Genomic DNA, 17,763 nt, shown 5'->3' on the forward strand with positions numbered 1-17,763 from the left:
CACACCATCAGACCATACAGACCATCGCTCTATACACACCATCAGACCATACAGACCATCGCTCTATACACACCATCAGGCCATACAGACCATCACTCTATACACACCATCAGACCATACAGACCATCACTCTATACACACCATCAGACCATACAGACCATCACTCTATACACACCATCAGACCATACAGACCATCGCTCTATACACACCATCAGGCCATACAGACCATCACTCTATACACACCATCAGACCATACTGACCATCACTCTATACACACCATCAGACCATACAGACCATCATTCATACAGACCATTACTCTATATAGACCATCAAATTAATCCAGCACTTTTCTATACAGACCATCAGACCATACAGACCATCGCTCTATACACACCATCAGACCATCGCTCTTTACACACCATCAGACCATACAGACCATCGCTCTTTACACACCATCAGACCATACAGACCATCGCTCTTTACACACCATCAGACCATACAGACCCTCGCTCTTTACACACCATCAGACCATACAGACCATCACTCTTTACACACCACCAGACCATACAGGCCATCAGTCTATACACACCATCAGACCATACTGACCATCACTCTATACACACACCATCAGACCATACAGACCATCATTCATACAGACCATTACTCTATATAGACCATCAAATTAATCCAGCACTTTTCTATACAGACCATCAGACCATACAGACCATCGCTCTATACACACCATCAGACCATCGCTCTATACACACCATCAGACCATACAGACCATCGCTCTATACACACCATCAGACCATACAGACCATCACTCTTTACACACCATCAGACCATACAGACCATCGCTCTTTACACACCATCAGACCATACAGACCGTCATTCTATACAGACCATAAGACCATACAGACCATCGCTCTATACACACCATCAGGCCATACAGACCATCACTCTATACACACCATCCAACCATACAGACCATCGCTCTATACACACCATCAGACCATACAGACCATCACTCTTTACACACCATCAGACCATACAGACCATCGCTCTTTACACACCATCAGACCATACAGACCGTCATTCTATACAGACCATAAGACCATACAGACCATCGCTCTATACACACCATCAGGCCATACAGACCATCACTCTATACACACCATCCAACCATACAGACCATCGCTCTATACACACCATCAGACCATACAGACCATCACTCTATACACACCATCAGACCATACAGACCATCGCTCTATACACACCATCAGACCATACAGACCATCGCTCTATACACACCATCAGGCCATACAGACCATCACTCTATACACACCATCAGACCATACAGACCATCACTCTATACACACCATCAGACCATACAGACCATCACTCTATACACACCATCAGACCATACAGACCATCGCTCTATACACACCATCAGGCCATACAGACCATCACTCTATACACACCATCAGACCATACTGACCATCACTCTATACACACCATCAGACCATACAGACCATCATTCATACAGACCATTACTCTATATAGACCATCAAATTAATCCAGCACTTTCTATACAGACCATCAGACCATACAGACCATCACTCTATACACACCATCCAACCATACAGACCATCGCTCTATACACACCATCAGACCATACAGACCATCACTCTATACACACCATCAGACCATACAGACCATCGCTCTATACACACCATCAGACCATACAGACCATCGCTCTATACACACCATCAGGCCATACAGACCATCACTCTATACACACCATCAGACCATACAGACCATCACTCTATACACACCATCAGACCATACAGACCATCACTCTATACACACCATCAGACCATACAGACCATCGCTCTATACACACCATCAGACCATACAGACCATCACTCTATACACACCATCAGACCATACTGACCATCACTCTATACACACCATCAGACCATACAGACCATCATTCATACAGACCATTACTCTATATAGACCATCAAATTAATCCAGCACTTTTCTATACAGACCATCAGACCATACAGACCATCGCTCTATACACACCATCAGACCATCGCTCTTTACACACCATCAGACCATACAGACCATCGCTCTTTACACACCATCAGACCATACAGACCATCGCTCTTTACACACCATCAGACCATACAGACCCTCGCTCTTTACACACCATCAGACCATACAGACCATCACTCTTTACACACCACCAGACCATACAGGCCATCAGTCTATACACACCATCAGACCATACTGACCATCACTCTATACACACACCATCAGACCATACAGACCATCATTCATACAGACCATTACTCTATATAGACCATCAAATTAATCCAGCACTTTTCTATACAGACCATCAGACCATACAGACCATCGCTCTATACACACCATCAGACCATCGCTCTTTACACACCATCAGACCATACAGACCATCGCTCTTTACACACCATCAGACCATACAGACCATCGCTCTTTACACACCATCAGACCATACAGACCATCGCTCTTTACACACCATCAGACCATACAGACCGTCATTCTATACAGACCATAAGACCATACAGACCATCGCTCTATACACACCATCAGGCCATACAGACCATCACTCTATACACACCATCCAACCATACAGACCATCGCTCTATACACACCATCAGACCATACAGACCATCACTCTTTACACACCATCAGACCATACAGACCATCGCTCTTTACACACCATCAGACCATACAGACCGTCATTCTATACAGACCATAAGACCATACAGACCATCGCTCTATACACACCATCAGGCCATACAGACCATCACTCTATACACACCATCAGACCATACAGACCATCGCTCTATACACACCATCAGACCATACAGACCATCGCTCTATACACACCATCAGACCATACAGACCATCGCTCTATACACACCATCAGACCATACAGACCATCGCTCTATACACACCATCAGACCATACAGACCATCACTCTATACACACCATCAGACCATACAGACCATCACTCTATACACACCATCAGACCATACAGACCATCACTCTATACACACCATCAGACCATACAGACCATCGCTCTATACACACCATCAGGCCATACAGACCATCACTCTATACACACCATCAGACCATACTGACCATCACTCTATACACACCATCAGACCATACAGACCATCATTCATACAGACCATTACTCTATATAGACCATCAAATTAATCCAGCACTTTCTATACAGACCATCAGACCATACAGACCATCACTCTATACACACCATCCAACCATACAGACCATCGCTCTATACACACCATCAGACCATACAGACCATCACTCTATACACACCATCAGACCATACAGACCATCGCTCTATACACACCATCAGACCATACAGACCATCGCTCTATACACACCATCAGGCCATACAGACCATCACTCTATACACACCATCAGACCATACAGACCATCACTCTATACACACCATCAGACCATACAGACCATCACTCTATACACACCATCAGACCATACAGACCATCGCTCTATACACACCATCAGGCCATACAGACCATCACTCTATACACACCATCAGACCATACAGACCATCACTCTATACACACCATCAGACCATACAGACCATCATTCATACAGACCATTACTCTATATAGACCATCAAATTAATCCAGCACTTTTCTATACAGACCATCAGACCATACAGACCATCGCTCTATACACACCATCAGACCATCGCTCTTTACACACCATCAGACCATACAGACCATCGCTCTTTACACACCATCAGACCATACAGACCATCGCTCTTTACACACCATCAGACCATACAGACCCTCGCTCTTTACACACCATCAGACCATACAGACCATCACTCTTTACACACCACCAGACCATACAGGCCATCAGTCTATACACACCATCAGACCATACTGACCATCACTCTATACACACACCATCAGACCATACAGACCATCATTCATACAGACCATTACTCTATATAGACCATCAAATTAATCCAGCACTTTTCTATACAGACCATCAGACCATACAGACCATCGCTCTATACACACCATCAGACCATCGCTCTTTACACACCATCAGACCATACAGACCATCGCTCTTTACACACCATCAGACCATACAGACCATCGCTCTTTACACACCATCAGACCATACAGACCATCGCTCTATACACACCATCAGACCATCGCTCTTTACACACCATCAGACCATACAGACCATCACTCTTTACACACCATCAGACCATACAGACCATTACTCTATACACACCATCAGACCATCAGACCATCGCTCTTTACACACCACCAGACCATACCGGCCATCAGTCTATACACACCATAAGCGTGACAAACATTCCTTCTCACTTCCTCGTTGAACACTACTTCAGGGTATATACACCAAAATAGGGGAGTGCATGTCTGTCACATGCACGTTCCAAAAAGCAGTAGCTTTTTTGCTTCTTGACATGAATTAGCTCTTTTACAAGCTAGTTAACATTACACCTTCTCACCAAATTTACCATGTATCAATATTGCTGCCACAATTGTATTCTCAGTTATATTGATATAGAAACACAGACATTTGGCAAACGTTGTCCTATCTCCCTGGATAGTCACTCATGCAATGTCAGATGAAAGACAAATGTGTCCGTATTCAATGTGATTTTTTTTCTCCAGGTTGATTTTGTTTTTTAAAACTTATTTTAAGAAGCAATAGACAAAGGGAGCACAGAGACGGCAGTGAGGTTACAACTAGGTTGATGACAGTTTACATTATTTTAGCTATAAGCTGTTAATGTGCTATATAAAAACAGGAAGATGTGTATGATTATGCAAGCAGCTTTTAACCCTGGTTACCTTATTTATTTTGAGGACATCATAAGCAAAATATTTAAAAGCTCAGTTACTTTTTTTTAAAGAGTGATCGAATCTCTCCATTCTCTCCCATCTACAAGCTGTCATGACTCTGTCCATCCATTCTCTCCCATCTACATGCTTTCATGACTCTGTCCATCCATTCTCTCCCATCTACATGCTGTCATGACTCTGTCCATCCATTCTCTCCCATCTACATGCTGTCATGACTCTGTCCATCCATTCTCTCCCATCTACATGCTGTCATGACTCTGTCCATCCATTCTCTCCCATCTACATGCTGTCATGACTCTGTCCATCCATTCTCTCCCATCTACATGCTGTCATGACTCTGTCCATCCATTCTCTCCCATCTACATGCTGTCATGACTCTGTCCATCCATTCTCTCCCATCTACATGCTGTCATGACTCTGTCCATCCATTCTCTCCCATCTACATGCTGTCATGACTCTGTCCATCCATTCTCTCCCATCTACATGCTGTCATGACTCTGTCCATCCATTCTCTCCCATCTACATGCTGTCATGACTCTGTCCATCCATTCTCTCCCATCTACATGCTGTCATGACTCTGTCCATCCATACTCTCCCATCTCTCCAATGTAGTCACACATTTGGCAGGAGTTTAGGAAGTGCAGCTCCGTTTTCACCTATATTTTTGGGCAGCCTGCACATTGTTGATCCTCTCTGAAGAGTCAGGTTTGCCTGACACCAAAGGCCTTGAAGAACACTGTCACAATAGATCAATAAAGAGTCATTAAGTTAAGATGGAACAAACTTAAAATAATAATAATAATAATAATAATAATTCCAGCCTGTTCTCTACCCTGTAGCAGTTCTTTACCTAGTAGCAGTGCTTCAGCCCGTAGAGGCTATTTACCCTGTAAAGGTTATTTACCCCGTTTACGTTTTTTTTACCTTGTAGAAGGTCTTTACCCCGTAGAAGGTCTTTACCCCGTAGAAGTTCTTTACCCCGTAGAAGGTCTTTACCCCGTAGAAGGTCTTTACCCTGTAGAAGGTCTTTACCCCGTAGAAGTTCTTTACCCTGTAGAAGTTCTTTACCCTGTAGAAGTTCTTTACCCTGTTGAAGTTCTTTACCCTGTAGAAGGTCTTTACCCTGTAGAAGGTCTTTACCCTGTAGAAGGTCTTTACCCTGTAGAGGTTCTTTACCCTGTAGAAGGTCTTTACGCTGTAGAAGTTCTTTACTCTGTAGGAGTTCTCCACCATGTAGAAGATCTCCACCCTGTAAAGGTTCTCCTCCCTGCCCAAAACAACAACTATGTGCTTCTGGAGGCAAAGGGGTCTGACCTGCTATTTGATGGTACCTCAGAACCAGGCCACTGAGTGTTTCTCCTGTCCTCCAGTCTCAGCACAAGGCTATCCTGGACTGAGTGCTGGAAAGAAGGCCAAGAAGAAGCTAGCAGCCCCAGACATCAGCCTGACACTGGACCGTAGTGATGGATCTCTGCTGTCTGACGATCTAGATGAGGAGAGCACAGAACTGGACCTGGATGATATAGACACCCCATCTGATAACAGCAACGAGTTTGAATGGGAAGGTATCTAACATTACAGAAGGAATCTACCTGTAACCTGTACTAATATATCATTTTAGAAGGTATGGACCTGTAACATTTTTCAAATATGAGATAGAAGGTATGGACCAGTAACATTATCTACTAATATAATATTATATAAAGAATAGATTTGTAACCTTATCTACTAATATAACATTATAGAAGGTATGGATTGGTAAAATTATTTACTAATGTAACATTATAGATGGTATGGACCTGTAACATTATCTACAAATACAATATTATATAAGGAATAGATTTGTAACATTATCTACTAATGTAACATTATAGATGGTATGGACCTGTAACATTATCTACTAATACAATATTATATAAGGAATAGATTTGTAACATTATCTACTAATATAACATTATAGAAGGTATGTATTGGTAAAATTATTTACTAATGTAACATTATAGATGGTATGGACCTGTAACATTATCTACTAATATAATATTATATAAGGAATAGATTTGTAACGTTATGTAATAATATAACATAATAGATGGTATGGACCTGTAACATTATGTACTAATATACTATTACAGAAGGAATAGACCTGTAACATTATCTACAAATATAACATCATAGAAGGCATGGACCTGTAACATTATGCACTACTATACTATTACAGAAGGTATGGACCTGTAACATTATGCACTAATATACTATTACAGAAGGTATGGACCTGTAACATTATGCACTAATATACTATTACAGAAGGTATGGACCTGTAACATGATGCACTAATATACTATTACAGAAGGTATGGACCTGTAACATTATGCACTAATATACTGCTACAGAAGGTATGGACCAGCCGTTTCGTATAGTGGTTGAAATAATTATTGCGTACCCGGTTGTCAAGGGTGAGAGTAATTCAATTATTTATTGCAACTTATGTTCATGATTGCAGGTTATGTTCAATCTCAGAGAAACTTTAGTTGTCTTCTACTTATAGACACCACAACCTGGAATAAACATCACAGTACTGTAAGCACATTGGCTAATTACTGTCGCGCTTGGAATAAACGTTATTTTTTGTGTACAGATAAACAGGTCTGTTGTAAACTAAACATAACATACACTGCAAAAATCTTATATAAGGTATGAACCTGTAACATTATCTATTAATATAATGTTACAGAATGAATAGACCTGTACCATTATGTATCTAGTATTACATGATAGAAGCTATAGACCTGTAACATTGTTTTAGTTTTACATGATAGGAGATATGGACCTGTAACATTATGTTCTAGTATTACATGATAGGAGCTATGGACCTGTAACACTATGTTCTAATAATACATGATAGAAGCTATGGACCTGTAACATTATGTTCTAGTATTACATGATAGAAGCTATGGACTTGTAATATTATGTTCTAGTATTACATATATAGGAGGTGTGGACCTGTAACATTATGTTCTACGTTCTAGTATTACATGATAGGAAGTATGGACCTGTAACATTACGTTTAGTTTTACATGATAGGAGATATGGACCTGTAACTTTACGTCTAGTTTTACATGATAGGAGGTATGGACCTGTAACTTTACGTCTAGTTTTACATGATAGGAGGTATGGACCTGTAACTTTACATCTAGTTTTACATGATAGGAGGTATGGACCTGTAACTTTACGTCTAGTTTTACATGATAGGAGGTATGGACCTGTAACTTTACATCTAGTTTTACATGATAGGAGGTATGGACCTGTAACTTTACGTCTAGTTTTACATGACAGGAGGTATGGACCTGTAACTTTATGTCTAGTTTTACATGACAGGAGGTATGGACCTGTAACTTTACGTCTAGTTTTACATGACAGGAGGTATGGACCTGTAACTTTACGTCTAGTTTTACATGACAGGAGGTATGGACCTGTAACTTTATGTCTAGTTTTACATGACAGGAGGTATGGACCTGTAACTTTACGTCTAGTTTTACATGACAGGAGGTATGGACCTGTAACTTTACGTCTAGTTTTACATGATAGGAGGTATGGACCTGTAACTTTACATCTAGTTTTACATGATAGGAGGTATGGACCTGTAACTTTATGTCTAGTTTTACATGACAGGAGGTATGGACTTGTAACTTTATGTCTAGTTTTACATGATAGGAGGTATGGACCTGTAACTTTACGTCTATTTTTACATGATAGGAGGTATGGACCTGTAACTAGGGATGCACCCATATATTGGCCAGCACAGTAACTTTTTCTTAGACACATGAATTGCATTTTCTTGGTATAAAAGGTATCCTGTCAAGTTACAAATGTGTTCCTAAGGCTAATATATCATTCATGGGTACATTTTGGATGGGGCCATTTAACTCCAGTACTGTTTATATGGTCTACCCTGACCATTGGATGAGGTCGGTTAACTCCAGTACTGTTTATATGGTCTACCCTGACCATTGGATGAGGTCTGGTTAACTCCAGTAAGATTTATTGACTGGCGCTGTCTTTTTTCTGTTTCCACTTTTCTGCCTTCTTCTCGGCTGACTGGATGGATTGTTGCTCTGGTTGTCCTGGCAGGGGTTCCCAGGGCAACCACAGATCAGTGTGTGGTAAGGTCTACTGGTGATACTGCTCGTATTCTTCCCTAGCCTGCAGCTCAACTCCATACGATTTGATAATCACCTTTTCTGTGAACTGGTTTAGTGATTTTTTACTTTGGGTTATGTACTCTGAGTTATTTTTTTTTTCAACGCATCATTTCCTCGATCCATCATTCAAATCAACATGTTGTTATTTACCTACGGTTGTGCTCAAAAGTTTGCTTACCGTTGGAGAATTGTAACGTCTTTTATTTCTTGTGGGACTCACATTCAACTGTAGGACATAACAGAATGGCACAATCATAAAACAAAACATGCTAACAAATAAAAATATTAACTGATCCCTGTTCAAAAGTCTGCATACCCTTAGTTCTTAATACTGTGTATTGCCCCCTTTAGCATCAATGACAGTGTGCAGTCTTTTGTAATAGTTGTCTATGAGGCCCTGAATTCTTGCAGGTGGTATAGCTGCCCATTCGTCTTGGCAAAATGTCTCCAGGTCATGCAAAGTCTTTGGTCGTCTTGCATGAACCGCGCGTTTGAGATTTCCCCAGAGTGATTCGATTATATTAAGGTCAGGAGACTGTGATGGCCACTCCAGAACCTTCACCTTTTTCTGCTGTAACCACTGGAGGGTCAACTTGGCCTTGTCGTGCTGGAATTTCCAAGAGCATCCCATGCGCAGCTTCCATGCAGAAGAGTGCAAATTGTCTCCCAGTATTTTCTGATAACATGCTGCATTCATCTTGCCATATATTTTCACAAGGTTCCCCGTTCATTTAGATCTCACACACCCCCAAAACATCTGTGAGCCACCACCATGCTTCACTGTAAAGGATTCTTTCTGGCAACTCGAACATGCAGCTCATTTTTGTTCAAGTATCGTCGTATTGTGCTCCTTGAAACAACCACACTGTCTTTTTCCAGAGCAGCCTGTATTTCTCCTGAGCTTACCTGTGGGATTATCTTGTATATTGAACAATTCTTTTGGCTGTTTTGGCTGAAATCTTTCTTGATCTACCTGACCTTGGATTGGTATCAAGATATCCCCAAATGTTCCACTTGAACAGTACTGACTGGTATTTGCAAGGCTTTGGATATCTTTTTATATCCTTTTCCATCTTTATAAAGTTCCATTACCTTGTTACTCAGGTCTTTTGACAGTTATTTTCTGCTCCCCATGGCTCAGTATCTAGCCTGCTCAGTGCATCCACGTGAGAGCTAACAAACTCCTTGACTATTTTTACACAGACACTAATTACAATTTTAAAAGCCACAGGGGAAATTGTTGGAAATTCACATTTAATTACCATTTTCACCTGTGTGTCACTTTGTGTGTCTGTAACAAACATTCAAGGGTATGTAAACTTTTGATCAGGGCCATTTGGGTGATTTCTGTTATCATTATGATTTAAAAAGGAGCCAAACAACTGTGATAATAAATGGCTTCATATGATCACTATCCTTAAATAATAAAAATGTTCTTTGCATGATCAGTCATATTTTCAAAATCAATGCCAAAATGTTCACAATTCCTGCCAGGGTATGCAAAATAATGAGCACAACTGTATCCAATCTGCCTGTTATATTGATTGAAACTGGAACAGGTAGACACTGTCTTTGAATTGTGTTAAATTCCCTGTATGAGGGTTGATGTTTTAAGGGTTTAACTTTCTGGTGAAGTTACTGGAGTGCTTGTGTGCCATGCCATGGAAACACCAGAACATGTGAAGTTACTGGAGTGCTTGTGTGCCATGCCATGGAAACACCAGAACATGTGAAGTTACTGGAGTGCTTGTGTGCCATGCCATGGAAACACCAGAACATGTGAAGTTACTGGAGTGCTTGTGTGCCATGCCATGGAAACACCAGAACATGTGAAGTTACTGGAGTGCTTGTGTGCCATGCCATGGAAACACCAGAACATGTGAAGTTACTGGAGTGCTTGTGTGCCATGCCATGGAAACACCAGAACATGTGAAGTTACTGGAGTGCTTGTGTGCCATGCCATGGAAACACCAGAACATGTGAAGTTACTGGAGTGCTTGTGTGCCATGCCATGGAAACACCAGAACATGTGATTGTCTTTACATCATTTCAACACCAAAGCCTTGTAATTGTCTGCCATTGAATGATCATGTCGGTTGTAACAGTCCTATGGTTGTTCACTGTTTCATTAGGGAGTATATAACTATATTCTTTTCACTCAGCATGTTATGATTCCTAATCATTAAAAAGGTGTTTGTGAATGTACTGTTGTACTAGTCAACAAGGAAGAGCCCAGTTTGTTGGTGGCTAAAGGAAAGTGACTGCTTTCTCTCAGATGACCTGCCTAGGCCCAAGAGGACTGAGGTGCTGCAGAAGGGAGTGGGTTCCGTCCCGGAATACTCCGCATATGAGGAGCGGGAGGAGGGCCGGCGCTGGAGGGTGTTCAGAATTGGAGACCAGGAGCACAGAGTGGACATGAAGGCCATTGAACCGTACAAGAGGGTTATCAGTCACGGAGGTAACTCCTGACCCCCAACCATTCTGACCTGACCCCAGTTGTCCTCTAAACCTAACCCTATCATCAGCTGTCCTCCGACCTCTAACCCTAGTCCTTCAATACAGTTGAAATCCCTTTTTGGTTTGCAGGTTACTATGGAGATGGTCTGAATGCCATCATAGTGTTTGCGGTGTGTTATATGCCTGAGAGTGACCAGCCCAACTACAGATACATCATGGACAACCTCTTCAAGTGAGTAGACCTGCTTTAAGTGAAATACAATAACTTTCTACCGGCGTTATTCATTTATTTTTCATTAATTTTTTCCTGGTTTTTAATAGTCCAATTTGTTTTACCTGGTTTAAATTAGTTTAACTTGTTTTACCTGGTTTATAATAGTCCAACTCGTTTTACCTGGTTTATAATAGTCCAACTCGTTTTACCTGGTTTATAATAGTCCAACTCGTTTTACCTAGTTTCTGTAAGCCTAACTTGTATTTCCTGATTGATATTAGTCTTACTCTGGGACCTCGGTTTCCTGTGTCTCTTTAGTGTAGTTTCCTTTGTTTCATGTGATGTAAAACCCTACATCCAGTCACTTCGCCTCCTCTCTCCAGGTATGTGATTGGCACCTTGGAGTTGCTCGTGGCAGAGAACTACATGATAGTATATCTGAATGGGGCCACATCCAGGAAAAAGATGCCCAGCGTGGGCTGGCTCAGGAAGTGTTACCAGCAGATCGACCGCAGGCAAGTCAGAGTAGACCAGTTACTCTTTTGCTGTTGTGCAACTTCCCCAATCTCAGAAAAATTGTTGCTCCGTTAGCAGTTACCTCATATGAAATGATCACATACCCCGTTTAAAATAATCAATTACCCCGTCTGGAATAATCATTTACCCCTTCTGAAATAATCCTTTACATTTTATGAAATAATCTCTTACCCCTTCTAAAATAATCTGTTAACTTGTTGCTGGTTAAAGCATGTTACCTTGTTACCCTGCATGTGGTTACCCCATCTAAAATACGTATGTTTTTTATAAATATTTCCATGTTCTTATAAATATTTTTTTCAGATTAAGGAAGAATTTGAAGTCATTAATTATTGTTCACCCCTCCTGGTTCATCCGCACTCTCCTGGCCCTCACCAAGCCATTCATAAGGTACATTACTGGGTGTTATAACCTTTCGTACTGTAGGGTGTCATGTCCTATAACCCTTAATGCATCTGGTTATGTGTAATAGCATAATGTAGATGGATGGTTGTTATAATCCTTCATAATGAAGGTGGGTTGATTATAAATCCTTGACAATATACAGCCTCGCCGGTTTTAGATCTATGCGTTAAATATAAAAGCCTGTCTGGTTCCATATCTAGCAGTTAAATATAAAGCCTGTCTGGTTTTAGATCTATGAGTTAAATATACAGGCTGGTTGGTTTTAGATCTATGAGTTAAATATACAGCCTGGCTGGTTCCATATCTACAGTTAAAAATACAGCCAGGCTGGTTCCATATTTAAGAGTTAAATTTAGATCCAGGCTGGTTTTAGATATGGGTTAAATATACAGCCAGGCTGGTTCCAAATCTATGAGTTAAATATACAGCCAGGCTGGTTCCATATCTATGAGTAAAATATACAGCCAGGCTGGTTCCATATCTAGGAGTTAAATATACAGCCTGGCTGGTTCCATATCTAGGAGTTAAATATACAGCCTGGCTGGTTCCATATCTAGGAGTTAAATATACAGCCATGCTAGTTTTATATCTGAGTTAAATATACAACCAGGCTTGTTCCATATCTATGAGTTTAATATACAGCCTGCTTGGTTCCATATCTAGGAGTTAAATATACAGCCTGGCTGGTTCCATATCTTGGAGTTAAATATACAGCCATGCTAGTTTAAATCTGAGTTAAATATACAACCAGGCTTGTTCCATATCTATGAGTTTAATATACAGCCTGCTTGGTTCCATATCTAGGAGTTAAATATACAGCCATGCCAGTTTTGTATCTTAGTTAAATATATAGCCTGGCTGGTTTTATGTCTTGGAGATAAATATATAGTCCGGCTGGTTTTATACACTCACCTAAAGGATTATTAGGAACATCTTTTCAATTTCTCATTAATGCAATTATCTAATCAACCAATCACATGGCAGTTGCTTCAATACATTTAGGGGTGTGGTCCTGGTCATATGTCTTGGACACTCGGGTGAAGAGAGGGGCGGAGCTGTCAACTGATCACCACCTGGTGGTGAGTTGGATCCGATGGCGGGGGAGGAATCTGGACAGACTCGGCAGGCCCAAGCGTACTGTAAGGGTCTGCTGGGAACGTCTGGCCGAGTCTCCTGTCAGAGAGATCTTTAACTCCCACCTCCGGCAGAGCTTCGACTGGATCCCGAGGGAGGCTGGAGATATTGAGTCCGAGTGGACCATGTTCTCCACCGCTATTGTCGAAGCGGCCGCTCTGAGCTGTGGCCGTAAGGTCTCCGGTGCCTGTCGAGGCGGCAATCCACGAACCCGGTGGTGGACACCGGAAGTAAGGGATGCCGTCAAGCTGAAGAAGGAGTCCTATCAGGCCTGGTTGGCTTGTGGGACTCCTGACGCAGCTGACGGGTACCGACAGGCCAAGCGGGCTGCAGCCCGGGTGGTTGTGGAGGCAAAAACTCGGGCCTGGGAGGAGTTCGGTGAGGCCATGGAGAAGGACTATCGGCTGGCCTCGAAGAGATTCTGGCAAACCATCCGGCGCCTCAGGAGAGGGAAACAGTGCCCTACCAACGCTGTTTACAGTAGAGGTGGGCAGCTGTTGACCTCAACTGAGGATGTCGTCGGGCGGTGGAAGGAGTACTTCGAGGATCTCCTCAATCCCGCTGTCACTTCTTCCATTGAGGAAGCAGAGGATGAGGGCTCAGAGGTGGACTCGTCCATCACCCGGGCTGAAGTCACTGAGGTGGTCAAGAAACTCCTCGGTGGCAAGGCAACGGGGGTGGATGAGATCCGCCCTGAGTACCTCAAGTCTCTGGATGTTGTGGGGCTGTCTTGGTTGACACGCCTGTGCAACATCGCGTGGCGGTCAGGGATAGTGCCTCTGGGATGGCAGACCGGGGTGGTGGTCCCTCTTTTTAAGAAGGGGGACCGGAGGGTGTGTTCCAACTATAGGGGGATCACACTTCTCAGCCTCCCTGGGAAAGTCTATGCCAGGATTCTGGAGAGGAGAATACGGCCGATAGTAGAACCTCGGATTCAGGAGGAACAGTGTGGTTTTCGTCCGGGCCGTGGAACACTGGACCAGCTCTATACCCTCTACGGGGTGTTGGAGGGTTCATGGGAGTTTGCCCAACCAATCCACATGTGTTTTGTGGATTTGGAGAAGGCATTCGACTGTGTCCCTCGCGGCATCTTGTGGAGGGTGCTTGGGGAATATGGGGTCCTGGGTCCTTTGCTAAGGGCTGTCAGGTCCCTGTACAACCGAAGCAGGAGCTTGGTCCGCATTGCCGGCAGTAAGTCAGACTTGTTCCCAGTGCATGTTGGACTCCGGCAGGGCTGCCCTTTGTCACCGGTTCTGTTCGTAGTTTTTATGGACAGAATTTCTAGGCGCAGCCAGGGGCCGGAGGGTGTCAGGTTTGGGGACCACACATTTTCGTCTCTGCTCTTTGCAGATGATGTTGTCGTGTTGGCCCCTTCTAACCAGGACCTTCAGCACGCGCTGGGACGGTTTGCAGCCGAGTGTGAAGCGGTGGGGATGAAAATCAGTACCTCCAAATCCGAGGCCATGGTCCTCAGTCGGAAAAGGGTGGCTTGCCCACTTCAGGTTGGTGGAGAGTGCCTGCCTCAAGTGGAGGAGTTTAAGTATCTAGGGGTCTTGTTCACGAGTGAGGGAAGGATGGAACGGGAGATTGACAGACGGATCGGTGCAGCTTCTGCAGTAATGCAGTCGATGTATCGGTCTGTCGTGGTGAAGAAAGAGCTGAGCCGCAAGGCGAAGCTCTCGATTTACCTGTCAATCTACGTTCCTACTCTCACCTATGGTCATGAGCTTTGGGTCATGACCAAAAGGACAAGATCCCGGATACAGGCGGCCGAAATGAGCTTTCTCCGCAGGGTGGCTGGGCGATCCCTTAGAGATAGGGTGAGAAGCTCGGTCACCCGGGAGGAGCTCAGAGTAGAGCCGCTGCTCCTCCACATCGAGAGGGGTCAGCTGAGGTGGCTTGGGCATCTTTTTCGGATGCCTCCGGAACGCCTTCCTGGGAAGGTGTTCCGGTTCCGTCCCACCGGGAGGAGACCCCGGGGAAGACCTAGGACACGCTGGAGGGACTATGTCTCCCGGCTGGCCTGGGAACGCCTCGGTGTCCCCCCGGAAGAGCTAGAGGAAGTGTCTGGGGAGAGGGAAGTCTGGGCATCCCTGCTTAGACTGCTGCCCCCGCGACCCGGCCCCGGATAAGCGGAAGAAGATGGTATGGTCCTGGTCAAGACAATCTCCTGAACTCCAAACTGAATGTCAGAATGGGAAAGAAAGGTGATTTAAGCAATTTTGAGCGTGGCATGGTTGTTGGTGCCAGACGGGCTGGTCTGAGTATTTCACAATCTGCTCAGTTACTGGGATTTTCACGCACAACCATTTCTAGGGTTTACAAAGAATGGTGTGCATGGATGTAGCACAAAATTCTGGGCCCTGTACATAGGCGGTCGCTGAGGGCCCCTCCCCACTTTATTCAAGATTCAAACATTTTTGAGGGCCCCTCTACACATTAGGGCCCTATATACTTAGTACCCCTTTTCCCCCCAGTCCAACGCCCCTGATGGTGTGAAAAGGGAAAAACATCCAGTATGCGGCAGTCCTGTGAGCGAAAATGCCTTGTTGATGCTAGAAGTCAGAGGAGAATGGGCCGACTGATTCAAGCTGATACAAGAGCAACTTTGACTGAAATAACCACTCGTTACAACAGAGGTATGCAGCAAAGCATTTGTGAAGCCACAACACGCATAACCTTGAGGTGTATGGGTTACAACAGCAGAAGACCCCACCGGGTACCACTCATCTCCACTACAAATAGGAAAAAGAGGCTACAATTTGCACGAGCTCACCAAAATTGGACAGTTGAAAACTGGAAGAATGTTGATGAGTCTCGATTTCTGTTGAGACATCCAGATGGTATAGTCAATTTGGCGTAAACAGAATGAGAACATGGATCCATCATACCGTGTTACCACTGTGCAGGCTGGTGGTGGTGGTGTAATGGTGTGGGGGATGTTTTCTTGGCACACTTAAGGCCCCTTAGTGCCAATTGGGCAACGTTTAAATGCCACAGCCTACCTGAGCATTGTTTCAGGATGCACCATGTCACAAAGCTCGAATCATTTCAAATTGGTTTCTTGAACATGACAATGAGTTTACTGTACTGAAATTGCCCCCACAGTCATCAGATCTCAACCCAATAGAGCATCTTTGGGATGTGGTGGAACGGGAGCTTCGTGCCCTGGATGTGCATTCCACAAATCTACATCAACTGCAAGATGCTATCCTATCAATATGGGCCAACATTTCTAAAGAATGCTTTCAGCACCTTGTTGAATCAATGCCACGTAGAATTAAGGCAGTTCTGAAGGCGAAAGGGGGTCAAACACAGTATTAGTATGGTGTTCCTAATAATCCTTTGGGTGAGTGTATCTACAGTAGGAGTTAAGTATACAACCACGCTGATTTTATGTCTAAGTGTTAAATATACTACTTCCTGGCTGTGATATGGGTTTTAAGCATACATTTGAGTGTTATCTTCATTAGATCTTACAACCATCTGTTACTGTTGATTTTCTTTCTTTCTTTCAGCTCAAAGTTCAGCCAGAAGATCCAGTTTGTGTTCAGCTTGAATGACCTTTCAGAACTGGTTCCCATGGAGTATGTCTCTGTACCAGACTGCATTAAAGAGTAGGTCCATTTATATTACCAAATCAGTCTGTATTAAATAGTAGGTCCATGTATTTATATAACTATGTCATCTGTATTAAGGAGTAGGTCCTTATTTTTATATTACTATATCAGTCTGAATTAAAGAGTAGGTCCATATATTTACATTACTATATCAATCTGTTTTAAAGAGTAGGTCCTTATTTATATTACTATATCAGTCTGTGTTAAAGAGTAGGTCCATATATTTATATGACTATATCAGTCTGTAT

General features: G+C 43.1%; 1 protein-coding gene across 2 annotated transcripts in view; it reads left to right on the forward strand.

Annotated features, from left to right (window-relative positions):
* bnip2 (BCL2 interacting protein 2) overlaps positions 1-17,763 on the forward strand; it is a 45,182-nt gene that overhangs the window by 16,846 nt on the left and 10,573 nt on the right. For both annotated transcript variants that reach the window (XM_020040490.3, XM_020040491.3), the window contains exons 4-9: positions 6,320-6,514; positions 11,424-11,606; positions 11,735-11,837; positions 12,203-12,334; positions 12,660-12,746; positions 17,414-17,512. In XM_020040490.3, coding sequence (XP_019896049.1) covers positions 6,320-6,514; positions 11,424-11,606; positions 11,735-11,837; positions 12,203-12,334; positions 12,660-12,746; positions 17,414-17,512 — 799 coding nt within the window. The remainder of the gene's footprint in view (positions 1-6,319; positions 6,515-11,423; positions 11,607-11,734; positions 11,838-12,202; positions 12,335-12,659; positions 12,747-17,413; positions 17,513-17,763) is intronic.

Source organism: Esox lucius, chromosome 19 (assembly GCF_011004845.1).
Source record: "Esox lucius isolate fEsoLuc1 chromosome 19, fEsoLuc1.pri, whole genome shotgun sequence".
Taxonomy (NCBI): Eukaryota; Metazoa; Chordata; class Actinopteri; order Esociformes; family Esocidae; genus Esox; species Esox lucius.